Source organism: Diadema antillarum, unplaced genomic scaffold (assembly GCF_040938485.1).
Source record: "Diadema antillarum isolate AM-2024a unplaced genomic scaffold, OU_Dant_1.0 scf00000180, whole genome shotgun sequence".
Classification (NCBI taxonomy): domain Eukaryota; kingdom Metazoa; phylum Echinodermata; class Echinoidea; order Diadematoida; family Diadematidae; genus Diadema; species Diadema antillarum.
Window position 1 is genome coordinate 4,664,463 of NW_027271069.1, and position 15,111 is coordinate 4,679,573.

At 38.6% G+C, this 15,111-nt stretch overlaps 1 protein-coding gene across 4 annotated transcripts in view; it reads right to left on the bottom strand.

Annotated features, from left to right (window-relative positions):
• LOC139723108 (cAMP-dependent protein kinase catalytic subunit 1) overlaps positions 1-15,111 on the bottom strand; it is a 186,154-nt gene that overhangs the window by 18,872 nt on the left and 152,171 nt on the right. For all 4 annotated transcript variants that reach the window (XM_071634378.1, XM_071634375.1, XM_071634377.1 and 1 more), the window contains one exon: positions 12,460-12,542. In XM_071634378.1, the coding sequence (XP_071490479.1) occupies positions 12,460-12,542 (83 nt within the window). The remainder of the gene's footprint in view (positions 1-12,459; positions 12,543-15,111) is intronic.

Here is a 15,111-nt window from a genome sequence, read left to right on the forward strand (position 1 = left end):
GATTTTCATGTGTAGCTGACTAACATTTTTGGATGAATGACTGTGCATACAGCATACAAATCTCTGCACTGCACAGGACTTGGTGAGCCAGAATTAAGTAAACTTGAACTTTATAGGCCTACTGTCTGGAGACATTGTAATCTAAACATGAATAGAATGGAGTTAAACTGCTCACAAGTGGAACATAATATACATGTCCCCCCCCCCCCTTCATGGTCTCCTACAATGTAGATCCTCAGCACCCTTTGTTATCAATGGATGTCTACAAGAATGGAATGATACAAGCTGCTATTTTCACGTACAGATATTTTTGTGAATGAGGAGCTCACAGAAATTTTGTTTTCGCGATTTGACATAGAGGCTATTCTAAGTGCATTAATGCCTATCCATTTGCAATATTTTTGAGTGTTGCTAAATTTGCGGCCCAATAGTGCTTTGTGAAATTCGTGGAAAATAACAGCTTTTACAGTAGTTGTCACATAGAACATCCCCTCCCCTGAAAGGAAAGGGTTCTTCAATGAATGTGCTATAAACACGTATTAAAGCAATCACATCATCTCATATTTGAGTCAAATCAGAATGAAGATATCAAACTAAATGGCAAGCTAGAGAACAAGTACATGATCTGAACTGATTCTTGGGGATAACAGTAGAGTACAAAATCTGGGACACAAGAAAATGAATGGATTATCTTGGGATCAACTCAACATTTGCTTTGTGCAAGAAAGCAAGAAAAAACCTAAAATCTTCATAAAGGCTTTTGCCTTGAGAAGCTTTTGCTAATGTGTAAATGACAATGCTTTTGGTACATTGCATTGTATGCTTTGTCAGAATTACAAGAGTACTAAAATATTTCATTGAAAGTACATAAAATGATTGACACCTACATTGTATTCTAGAGCATACAATGTGTCCAGCTCAAGATAAAACACTCATACATGTAATCTATATGTCTATAAACAGCTTTTTTCAGCCACAAAAGTCGCCACTGCAGATAACTCATTTCTTTCAAATGGATATGAGATATTATTCAATTTTCATAGCTCTCTTGTAGCTTCTAGAATCTCTTTCAATTCATAATTTTCCTTCCTATGGTATATCCTCCTCATTACAGACGAGAATAAATTCAGATGCCTGTGAACTACTGGGACTATTCTACTAATTCTGAAAAGCTGTTCAAACATACATAACTACTAAAGTCTTAGCTTTGCTCATTCCAAAACGCAATTTGGTATTCTATCTTGAAAGGTTTCTTCATCACTAACAATGAAAACAACTAGGGCAGTACTGTATATCATGATCTGATTGGCATAGACATGTAAAACTAAAATGGAAGAAAAAGGAGAGAAAAGTACAAGAAAAAGAAAATCTGGCATGCTAGTGAAACCTGTCTGAAATAATCATGACAAATTTGATTTTAACAGCAGCAATGTGGGCAGATGGACGTCAAATATATTTAAGTTAAAGGCTATGCTACTTGTTATCGAACCCTTCCACAGTTTAGCTTTGCCAGCAAACTCGCCCATGGCCATTACGACCATATTGATTTTGTATGAATAACAAAATGCTCTGAATACAAAAATACCGAACATGGAGTGTTATACACATTTATTTGTTTTATGGCCAGTCTGCTTTAAAGCAGGAGTTGATTTCTGGCCGAGCAAATTCTGTATGAATTTTAATCATGCATTTCTACTTCAAATTTTTCCTGTGTAGTCGACATATTGACAGGGAAATGAATACAATAACCACTTTTGAATAGAGAAAAGGTAAAAAAACAAACAAACAAACAATGGAGAGGAAATTCTCATAGATATTTACAGTGATTATTAAAGTCTGTGTGTCCCTTTTGCAACCCTGAAAACTAGATTCCTTTATAGGCTGGTATATGGTATGGGTAGGTATAAATTCAGACCTTTTCCCAGAAAAATAAAACTGGAACCTTCTTTATGATGGAGGGGAATAAATACTACAGATTTCCAATGAATTTATTCTAACCCCGAAAATACATTTGTATTCCAACAGCTATTCTCAGTAGAAAAGAGGAGCGTATTTTCAAGTGACATGGGGGTTAGTTTTTCATTTCTTCTTAAAAACACTGAGATGTATTACTATATAAGATTAAATATGTAATGTTGGGAGGTAATATTCTTCAACTACTGGTTTGCTAAATTTTGTGACATTTCCAAAAGGGGTACACAAACTATCAAAAAAGGCAATGAACCAGCGAAGCATTTCAACAGAGATGTTACAGTTGGGACAACTTTTTTGATGGCTTGTAAATCTAAGTCCAAGGAAATGATCCAAGTAATATGCACCGCAGTCAGAGCCTCTTCATCATTATGATGAATTCTGTTCAGATTTTCATTTAATATCTGCTCATCTAATATTTGCTCACGTTTATTGACAGCTTTTGTTAAAAAAAACAACTTTCTCTACTGGGACAAAATCTAACATTATGGGAATAACCCTGGTTAGTGCACCCTCTCCATCTAGTTATGTACAGAATTTTAGCTCATATCAACCAACAAGTGTAGCACAGGGGACATTCCTTAAATCTCCTTTTTTTTTTTTACTTTGCTGAATGCCACAACCCTCTTCTATTTGACGTCATCATCAAATTCCATGGCAATGGGTGTTATGTATTAAAGACCATGAACAGAATGAGAAGAGCCATTACCTGTATTTCTAATGTAATTTTACAATACAATACCTGTGTACCCCTAACCGACCAATACATTTCTTTTAATCATCAGCTGCACACAGTCTATGCAGTGAGTACCAATCTTTGTCCATCCCATTCTCTGGCGGATCAGGCATTCTCTCCGAAGTTTTGATTTCAGAGGTATGAAAAGGGAGAGGGTAAAAGATATGAAAATCAATTGCTCTATAGGGACTTTCCTAATACATGCTGGGCTAATATCCTGAGCGTACTTCCTTTTCATCCAATACAAGAGGCAAAATATGCACCGAGTTCATTGCGACTATGATGTCCCAGACATTGCATTACAGGCATTGTATTGTCCTGCATAAATGCCTACGTGTACATTATAAAAGACGAATTAATAAAACTATGTATTGCATTATCTAACTAAACAAACACAATAAAAATATCTGAATGGACGCTCAGGGATACTTTATATCTACTCCATCTATTTTTAAATAACTTTTACATATCCAATTTGTTTATATCTGTTGAATGGGAGGGTGGCCATTGCTTGAAGCATCCTCTGCTTCTTGTACTGTCACATAAAAATTTCAATGCCTTAAAATTCTAACCTTATAGATTTTTTAACTGGTGCCTATTAAAGGGGAATGGTATCCTATTTCAAATATTTTAAAATATACTCATATGTAATACAAACGAGAATTTCTTACAGCCGTGATAATCAGGGCTTCTGGTATTTCATGAAAAGCATGCACATATCAAAATGACCCACTCGTATATCAAGAGGTACACTTGATTTCTATGTTCTGCCCTTCGAGTCGTCATTCACGACAAACCCCCACTACAAGCCCCTTCCCAAAATATGCCTGATCGTAATAACGAATGACAGCGCGTACTGGATGTATCATCCTAATGCACTGACCATCTGTTGATCACATTTGCATGCATGCACAGTTACCCTTGACTGCACACTAAATGCCTACATTTTCAGCCGCACGCAGCACTGGCATTGAGTTTGCATAAACCTGCACTCGCATCCCATACATTCAAAGGACACAAGGCTGTGGCAAGATCTGTGAATGGTGCAAGAGGTGTGAAGAAGTACATTATTCAACCTGCTTGTCTTTGCAAAACAAAATTGTCACTCTGAACTGGAATTTTTAATCCAAACAAAGTGCTACTCTTTTTCTGCTCATTTTGAGTTCACATTCTTATGAGTGACTGATGACTAGTTACATGTACCTCTTGGAGACTAAAGTATGACTTGCATGATGAGCCTGTCATATTTTTGTAAACCATTACAATTTGTATGCTTGTACAACTTGTAAACTAGGGTATTGATCAGAGAGGCCATCTAATCAACTGGAAAATAAAATTTCAAAATAATTAGCCATTAGGAAAAAAAAATCATAGCACGCAGCTGGTATGTATGCAAACATACATACAATTGTACATACATACATACACATATGTATACACAGACACACAATACATAACTACACACACATATTCACCATAATTAACATGTACAGTTTTCATTGCTGTATTGCTTTGCACTTAATAAAGATTTTGCAAGGCCATCAGCTACCACAATAAATGCTGCACAATCAGCCCACTGGGATTAATCTCTAGGTATTGACTATAACATATGATTGGTCCCATCGTCAGATCACCAATGACGTGCTATGCGCACATGTCTTTCTCAACTTCAACTGACATGCTACATATGCCTCCTCATCAATGTCTTTTTTTCCCCCTGTAGCAATGATGTAAGCATATGGTTGAACACCTTTTCCAGAGTCAGTGCCCAAGTGTTTGGAGGGGGTTGCAAATTCCAGGCTTACGGCACATAACCACAACCGCTTCACGTAGGAGGGAAAGGCAAGGGGGAGAGAAATAGCGCACGTCCTGACGAGGAATGTTTTCCCTTTTTCTGCACAAAGGATGCACTGCTCAGAAGGGCACTATGAAATAGTAATATCACAACCATTGTATTGGTTTCATTGTCAAAATGACCTTATTCATGATGATGCACCCATTCAGCTCCCATTCCCTTATTACTATATTTAGCCAGGCACTGAAAGACTCGGCTGTCCCATGTCCTGTCAACTCATTCAATATCTGATGTACCTTAAAGGGTGTGTACAGTTCTGGTTGAGGTGAGGATTTAGCTTTTAACTTTTTGCGAGATATTCAGAAACCACTCTATGAGATGTCAAAGAGCATGCAATTCTAAGGGGTATCGAAAGTTTATTTGTGAAAATCGGTTTGGAAATGGCTGAGATATTCTAAAACAAGGTGAAACAAAGAGATCCTCATAAAAGGTGTGGCTTGTCGTCTTTTATTATTAGCACTTTTTTTGGATGTCTCAGTCATTTGAAAACCAATTTTTGTCACATAAACATTGAATCCTTCATAAAATTACATGCTCTTTCATATTTCATAAGAGGTTTCTCATTATCTCACTCAGGAATGTTCAAAACATGAATCCCCACCTCAAAGGTACTGTACAGTCCCTTTAACCCCAAAACAACTCCCTCTATACTTTCCTTGAACTTCAGTCAAGGGTCAAGGTCCACACAGAATTTGACATATGATTTGTATTGTTACAGTAGTCCATAGATATTAGTCCCTCATAGAGCTGACTGGATCTACGGAAGGGTATAATAAATCACCAACAATCAAAATAATCAATATTTTGTTAATTGCACATCTCTTCCTTCGTTTGGTATTGTGTTCTTTGGTTTAAAGGGTGTGTACAGTTCTGGTCGAGGTGAAGATTTAGCTTTTAACGTTTTGCGAGATATTCAGAAACCATTCTATAAGATGTCAAAGAGCATGAAGTTCTAAGGGGTATCAAAAGTTTATTAGATGAAAATCGGTTTTGAAATGGCTGAGATATCCAAAGACAAGGTGAAACAAAGAGATCCTAATAAAGTTGTGGCATGTCGCCTTTTATTATTAGCACTTTTTTGGATATCTCAGCCATTTGAAAACCAATTTTTATCAAATAAACGTTGAATCCTTCTTAAAATTCCATGCTCTTTTATATTTCATAAGAGGCTTTTCATTACCTCACTTAGGAATGTTCAAAACATGAATCCCTACCTCAACCAGTACTGTACAGTCCCTTTAACAGTGGGCCTGAAAGCGGTTAGTTATGCTACCACCTATAAAAACACTTCATCATCACAGGACATTCCCAGACCCACAGAAACAGCTGCTGACCACCTCTCAGATACAGCAACACAAATGCATGCTCTGCACTATCATGTCATTGCCGTCATCCTTGTTGCTGGAAAAGACAACATGGCGAGTGAGTGCATACCAGTCACAGTACCTGTGCTTGCTGAATATTCAAGGGCCACATAAGCAATACAAATGTTTTTCCCTCAACGCCTTAACCAATCTACCCCCCCTCCAAACACACACACACACACACACACACACACACACACAACATACCATCCATGAACCCACATCTATTTTTGATTCAGCGTGTCATAATTAGAATATCACTCACTAGCCTGTTCAGTCAACTGAGTGCTGCCCTTGGATCAGTGTGCGATAACATTCCATCATCATCCACCATGATTTGGTGTACAGTGTGCATCAGGAGACCCCGCGAGTCCCATCCCATTGGGAGGCGAGATGGCTTAAAGGAATGCATCCGCTTGTCTGGTCTCTCCTCTGCTCCTCTGGCTGGGTTGAGGCACAAGGAGGAGCGAGATGGGCTGACATGCCAGGCAGGGAATGCCTCACATGAGTTTGGAAGGGCAAGGGCAAGGGCAAACCACTTATGACAGAGCCAGGGGAGAATTCACAAATCTTGCACTGGCTATCAGGACAATGAAACAGGAATACAATCCCTACCCTCCCCCCCCCCCCCTCCCAAAAAAAAAAAAAAGCAACATGCACTCTGGCAGACATGAGAGGAATTTGGAAGCTGGGAATTGATTTATACAGCAAAAGAAGATGGGGAAGCAGCGGAGAATCTTTTCCTAGTCCAAAGGAAGAAGCTACGCATACCTTGAAAAGGCACAACCTTCACTTACAAACTAGATCGAAACTTTTGCTCACAATGATCTGCACCTGACATCACGCTTTTATACTGCTAATGTGACTGACATTTTTACAACAAAGGACGCTCTTCCATCTCATCTGATGTGTTGCTGCATTGACGTTAACAATTTGCTCAATAATGACAAGACCTGTTGGTCACTCTGTTTCTCTATCAATAACCATTTCATACCCAGCTTCAAACAAGTGAGGTGTTCAACAAATCACTTGCTGTGCACAGTGCTTTGCACACGTCTGTGAAAGAGACAGACATTCCTAAGTGTGAACTCTATTTGGTACTATTCATGGTATCACACAGGGTCACAGGTTACCACATTTACAAATATGCGAATGACAGGGAGCCTCATCCCATTCAGAGCAGTGATATGAATGCCCGTCTGAAACTACACAGGCTGCCAAAAAGCAGCAACATCATCATGTGTTGCACAAAGGGATGGAAGAAATGGATCCTGCAGGTGTGTTTTGATGCAATGCCATGACAGCTCCACTATAACACTCAATTCCTCTCCTGTGCTACAGCCTACGGCACAAACCATTATGGCAGAATGTTGGCAAGACAACACTGGCATAACTATTAAGATGCATGAAGTGAACTTGAATTTCACATCAAAATGTACCTCCTTGTACAAGAGGAGCAATTTTCATTAAGAATCAAGCTTTTAGAATACTGTAAACAGAGTGAATATTTCATCCACTAGATCTGCAGCCTTGAAAACCCTGACATGATGGCACATCAGAGCTAGAATACATTGGCATGAATTCACGATGTGCTGCTTTTCCCAGCCTACATTATATAGTTTACTGACATAGGCAGACGTACTGGTAAATCGATCTTGTGCATCAGTGGTGAAAGGAAATAGACAATTTCAGTCACACCTCGGCTCAAAAGATATTCCAAACCCATATCATGCTATACACTTTGTGGACAGGAAAATATGTGACTTTTATGCAACATGACCACTCTGCCTCATTTGCCTCATCCAATGAGTCGGTGGATGATACATGCACCGTATTACGGATGCACTTCCATAGACAATGGACTCACATTTCGGTTCTAATGAGTAACCGGGAAGTCTTAAACGAGCAGTGAGATGGGGAAGTTCTACAAATCCGCTCTCATCAGGCGGGCAGTACATGTCTGCTGCCCTCGTAGTGGCGGGCCAGCGTGGAATGTTGGCTGGAGAACACGCGATGACAGTTGGCAAGTTCCTGAAGGTCATCGCAGATCGCCATCTATCACTGGCGCTCCTTTGTGCCGTCGTGTACATGCAGTCTTCAGACACACCAGATACACACCTAACAGACTTTATTTATGGCTGCAATCCTATATTGGGACTAAAGGTTAAGTGTAGTATCAGCAAATAGTAACTCCTATGAGCTGCAACCACACACCTCCATCCCCCCCCCCCCCCAAAAAAAGGAAAGCAACACCATCACTCTGAAGGCAATGACTGTAGCACAGACTACACTACATTCTACAACACTCTGCAACACTCTGTTTTGCTGCCAGACAACACCTTCATATCTCAGTATCTTCGCATTACTGCTATGAATTTTTTGTTTGTCTTTGTTGTATCAGAAATACTCAAAGTTGTACAACAAAGATGAGAATTACTTCATGTTTCAGAAATTATTCAATTTGGGTAGAATGAGAGACAGGAAGAGTTCTACTTCAGCAAAGAGTGCAATTGGCAAGTTTAAATGACAATCACTTATTAAGCAAGGCGACTGTTGTCTTGAGAGACATCAAAATTTTAGCAACTGAGCATATCTCATGCTGATTCACAACAAGTGTGTACCATATAGCACAGATCGCTTTCTTTCAATTAAAAGAAAAAGAGAGATAAAGATTACAGAAATCCTAACACGATTTGTTCACTAATGGAGACTGAAGGAAATACAGAATGTGTTCCTGAAGGACTGTAATTCGTGCTTTTATCAAGGGCTAACACATTTCATTCTTATTTTCTTCCCCTCTTGTGTTTTACACCACTTTCTATTTTTAACAAGATCTCATATTAAGCATATGTAATGCAAACTGGCTGTAGAGCAATATCTTGAAAGTGCAGCGTATTGCTATGACTTTGAATACACTGTAGGTCTCTCTCCCTGTTCAATGTGCACAGAGGAATGGGTACTCCTTGAAATCCCCAGCGGATCTATTGGGTCCCTATGGTAGAATCACAGCGAACATCATATATAAACTTGTTAACCACAAGGTGGGTGTAAAATTCATTAAATCAGTGAAGCTTCGAACACTACTATTGTGAAGGCACATATCCACATTGTGACTGACTTCATAGGAGTTCTGGGATCCGTGAACAGTGTACCTTTGAATGCTTCTTCGTAGATGAATAAATACAAAGCATTCCAGAAATGTCAATACAACCAACAACATTATGATAGTATTTAGGTCTCATAAATGCTCTGAGTTGACAATACATGAATGGTACAAGAAGATATAATGCCAAAGAAATTCCTCCAGAGAAGGCAGAAACCCATAACGACAGATGTACCCCCTCCAAAGCTTTCAAATAGTCTGTACAAAACACTGTGTGCTGAACTCCTTCTGATGCAGTGTATTGTCCGTAATTGGCGATTCGTCCATCCTTCTAGCATGACACCCGTTAGAATTTACTCACACAATATGCAAAGTTACCACAACCATATCATGTATGCAACTGATGATTCAGACATATGTAACACATTCTCACATACAGAGTATATGTCACATACACACAACACACACACACACACACACACACACACACACTAATAAAAAACGAAACCAAACAAAAGGTGGGTTGACTTGAAATAAAACCCACCACCATAGACAATAGACCAAGCCAATAATTGCATTGGCTCCTTTTCCCATACAATGGCACATATTTTTGGAGTACAAAATTTCACGAACCATAAGGTCAGAATGACAAATAAGTATCATCTTTTTTTTTTCCACAAGAAAACTTTGTGATTGCAAACCTCCAAAAATGATATCTAGCACATCTGTGTTAACAGGAAGGAATATATTTTCAAATTATTAATTTTGTGAATATAGGTCAGCTTGCGAAAGTGACGAAAAATAAAACACTGTAGAACAAACTGAAAATACAGTATATTCCAACCAATGTGTTTCTTTACAGTCCCATAGAATATCTGAGAGTAATGCAAAAGTTGGCAATCACATATCAATAAACTAAAACATGTTACAAACCAACTACGGTACTCAACACTGTAATTTGTGCTCTGGGTAATCATTCTACAAGTGTATTGCAAAGTCTGGGAATATGTGTGCTTGGCATCATTCACAAGCCAGAGGATGATTGGAGAGCAGCAGTGGAAGTATGAAGTGTGAGTGATGAGATAGGTTGAGGGAAAGGAAGAGGAAGACAAAAGAAATACTCCCCCACCCCAAAAAAAAAACAACAACAAAAGGATGAGAATAGAGAAGAAACTTGGTGTCTTCCTAAGATATGGACATACTGTATAATGACAGCATGTGGGATATTAAACTGATCTATATTATGCTACGTGGGGGAGGGGGGATTTCCAATCTTTATTGCTTCCATCAATGAGTCAAAAAAGATCTTATCTGTAGAGTCTGACCTGAGAAGTCTGTGATAATGTTATCCACTATTCACAAATTCACGAAAAAAAAAATGTTTACATGAATGCAAACATGTCAAGTAGGAGTTTAGATTCTATTACAATTGGTAAGCATTATGATGACCTACAAGGCCTATATAAGTGACATCAGTTCATTGCATGAGTCATTTTTTTTTTTTTTCTCATTTTAAACAGCAGTCTGTTCTTTAATCAAACTGCAGATACAGTACCTAGATTTTGAAAAAAAGGCAATATTTGTCATTACCTGCTACATCTCTACAGGCATCTGAAAAAACAAAACATACCAAAAAACAAACAAAGCCCTAAACACTGAAGCAGCAAATTTTGGTGCAACCTGTAGTCTCGATAATTCTTGTCACAGGCGACTGAACAGAGCGACTATGTTTAGAGACCGACTTTGAAATCTTTCTGCCCAATTATGGCATAACACTAATTGTGTTATCAGTTGGTGGTGGGCGTCCCGTTCAATACCGATGCAAGTCAGTGCACACTAACAATCGAAGTAAAGGTAACAACAGACTACTACATTTCTTTGGGAATGCATTAGAAAAAAAAAACCCACACAAATATAATATCAGTCTACTTTTCTCACACAGGTACAGTGTGTGTACAAGTGTGCTTGTTTGCCATTTCTTTAAAAATGGTAATTTTTCCCTTAATATCCAAGCATACAACAAATACCTAGTTTCACATGCATTTTCAAATCCATGGCTATTGCCCAGTATGATATTTCTTAAGAATCCATGAAAATGAATAACAAACTTTGAGATATCACGGACTACAAATGAGAAACAAACAGAGAAAGATTGTGTAGTATGTGACAATCCTGAGGTTGGATGGCATTGGCCACATCTAAATGTAATATCTATGGCAGCCTCAGTCTGATCCAATCTAAAGACCTTAAAGACAAGCATATCCTCATAATTTTTTTTTAGGCATAATGGTGACCACTGCAACGGACAGTGAAGTTCATTTTCATTGTATTTTATTATTATTTTTTTTTTTTAGCCATGATGACCCGCATCAACCCCTACTACCTAGTACGCTGGTGACATCAAATCCTCAGAGACAAAAACACATCCATCACACGATCACACGCTAAATGATGTTTACAAGCTCACGCCTGCGATGCAGTGCCCTGCCTCATTGGGTCTGGTTAGGCTGATGTCTATATGGCACATGACATAATTCATGCTGACGACTGAGGCAGACTTTGCAGGTGAATGTGACATGAACACTCTCATCAGTTTGGCGGCACACCATGCAGTCTCGCAGCCACATTTTCATACAAGGAAATTGGGAAATGGAGGCAATGGTATGGTACTGAATTTCTCTGTAGGCATGCATGTACAGGCACCCCCCCCCCAAAAAAAAAAAGAAAAAAAAAAGAAGAAAAAAAAAAAAGAGAGAACAAAACCAAGAACAAGATGCAAAAACATTCTCAAATTGTGCAATATCACAACAAACTATAGTCTTCATACAATGTCAACACAGCGACTTTACTAATACTTTTAGTTTTGGTTCCCTTATGTATGAACTCACATACACACACTCATACATGTACATTGTACATTGTAGACACTTCACCTTTATTCTGAAATACACAATATGCGTACAAAATGACCAGTCACATATGAATGTGAAAATCCTAATTCATCATTTTATATAGGTTCTTGACTCATGTTCCTTCACAACACTACATCACACAAGGATATGCTTATAATCCATCTGGATAGACTTTTGTTTTCTTTGTTCATGACTTGAATGAGAACTCGGTACAAAAAGGAGTGCCCTATGCAGTTTTCACGCAATTCAATGTTAAACCAATGCCAATCCAAATGATGATTCCGCACACACTAGACAATTACCAAGGCAGGAGGCGAAACGCTGTATGCTCCAAAACGCGTATGGTTGATTTGTGCCCGTTTCTTGGTGGGTCATGCATAATGCAGGGGGCTGTCTTTTAGCATGCCTCCCTCGCCATAACATCTACGCAGCCTGCTAGTCAAGCTACACAGCCAAACCAGATGCCTGTCAAATATCATGACGCACTGGCCGGGGCGAGCGCCCGTAGAATGTCTTACCTGAATCTACCGATTCTCCGTAAGTGAGAGAACATTTCGCCACCGGGAATATAATCCAGTACCATGTACAGGTTGGAGTTATCCTGTATGGGAGACAAAAATGTGGCACAGAAAAATGGGGAGTAAAAGGCAGAAGATGAAAACAAAGGAAGGGGTACTGCTTCAAAATGTCATATAATACCACTTCATATGATTATAAAACTGACAAGGCCTTTAATTTAATCACTGTGCTTACAAACCAATGATGAAAGGATTATTAAAGCTAAATCTGAACAGGTGATTGATATTCTTTTTATACTACTGGACCCCCCCCCCCTCCATTTTCCTACCAACCTGGAAAGGGGGTGGCGATACAAGATGTACTGTTCTTTACCCAAGAGTACACTATGCAATAGGTTACACATAGAAACATTAATCTCCAAGTTTACAGATATATGGCAGAACAAAATATATTAAAATCTGAAATCTGAATTGATGAAAAACCAGTGTTATGAAAGCAAGTATTCCATCATGAAATCATGTAGAATTAATGCACATTTCTGGGACATTTTGAGAAAAAGTGAATGGTGACCTTTCACAAAATGAAGATCTGGTTACCTCGGCAACACTCTGGGGATTGAACACATGCATTTCAGAGGAAAGGAGTGCACTCTTATAGACTTGGCGACACAACACAAGAAAGGAACAGAGAAATTATTTGACACAGGATTCAGCCTGGGACATCCTGCTTGACGCCGAAGACATGATCACTTCTGGATGTCTACTGAATGCAGGTTCATCTCATTGGTGAGTGAATACATAATGCCTTGGTATCATTTTACATTGCACAGTGCATTCCCTTCTTGATAACGGTGTCAACAATATTGCAATGCTTTGGCTTCGGGGTAGGTCTTTGCCAGTATGGTAATATCAAATGTTCCTTAACACGGCAAGTAGAGGAGGGAAGACTGACAAGTGTATTGAGAAATGGAGGGTCTCTTGAAGTCACAAGCGTCGGTCATACAGAACACAAACATGACAAAGAGTTAGACACATATTCATCAAGAGCTAAAGATATGCTTTGGTTATTACGCTCTGATCATCTTCTGCTGGTTCTTTTCTCTTTCTCTCTCTCTCTGAGGAACAATGTAAATTTTACATATCTATGTATGGTAATGATACTAGAGACAAGCATTTACAGTGTAAATGCCTTTTTCTGCTCTGAAGTCCTAGCAAACAAGCACAGCATGGATTGACTTGAATGAAATAAATGACAAAATACTTCACAAGCAAATCTATTAACAATATAACATACTATGCGGCATAATATGCAATGAGTCCTCTGTAATTACTGGTAAATGCGGGATGTTTGCACACTGGTTGTATTGACAATGCTACCAGCATTGTCAAGGAGGTTCTAAAAGAAAGATCAGATAGATGTTATACATGCATCTCTACAGGCTAAAATAATGTCCAAATCAAGGAAATTTTTATATTCTCTTGTCAAGATATGAAGAGATATTTTAGTACTCTGGGCAGCTCCTGCAGAATTGGGGTGACTTGGGAGCTCTGTATGAGGGTACAGTATGTATATTAGTATTCAGAAATTGTCAAGCTCATCTGCTACATTGTCTTTTACTGCTTCTGTGAATACCAAGGGGCAGAGCCATTTGTTGACGTTCGTACATACACAAATATGGAATGCACACATTCTTCAGCTTTTCAGTTCTTGTCAGTGCGTTTGAATTGCGACAAGGACAGATGCCAAGGGATTGGGTTGCCAAAGAGTTTCTGTACAAATTCATTCCCTCCCATGTTGTAGGGGTACTGAGAGAGGGGAAACGTGATTTCATACGCTCCGCTTGACTTGTAAGGGGGCAGGTGGACCGCAACTTCATGGCGAAGTCATACACAGTGTAGAAGTATGCATAATCCCCGAAATATCTCTCCTGTGCATTTACAAATGCATTGCTTTTAGTCATTAATATGGATGCACACATGCAGTGCTTTCTACCAATAAGATACATGTGTCTGCTTCTATACCAAAACAAGTTACAGTACCTTATTTTGGAATTTCCTACAAGATGCAATTTTAACGACAATGAAGCAGATTATCTATACATTGGATTTATATAAACATTTGATGAAATATTGGCAGATCAATTGATCTTGCACAGCAAGAATCTTATCTATTTATGCCCATTCTCTATATCTGTGCACAAGTATTACATTTATGAAGGATCCAACAGAGTGCTTTATCTTATCTTAATTTATGATATGTAGGAATTCAACAGAGAGACAAAAATGGATTCCTGATATTGCATCAACAGTGACAAATGTTAGGTTCACAAGACATTTCTAATCTTTAAGATTAACTCAAACTTTTAAACTTTGATGATGAGCTTGTGGCTTGAAACTACAATGCACTTCCACACGATACCTAATCTTTCAGATTAAACTTTCAAGCGAGAGTCCCACTCGATGATGAAACATCACAACTGGAAGAAATACATTTAAAATGCAGCAGCAGTCACAGAGAGGTCACATTAATTCTACGAGTTTGTTAATTATTACGTCTACACAATGCTGAACTACGAGTGGCAACCCCCTACAGCTCATGGATGGAACATAAACCCTCTGGTTTTTTGTGTGTGTTTTTTTTTTTTGAAGTTT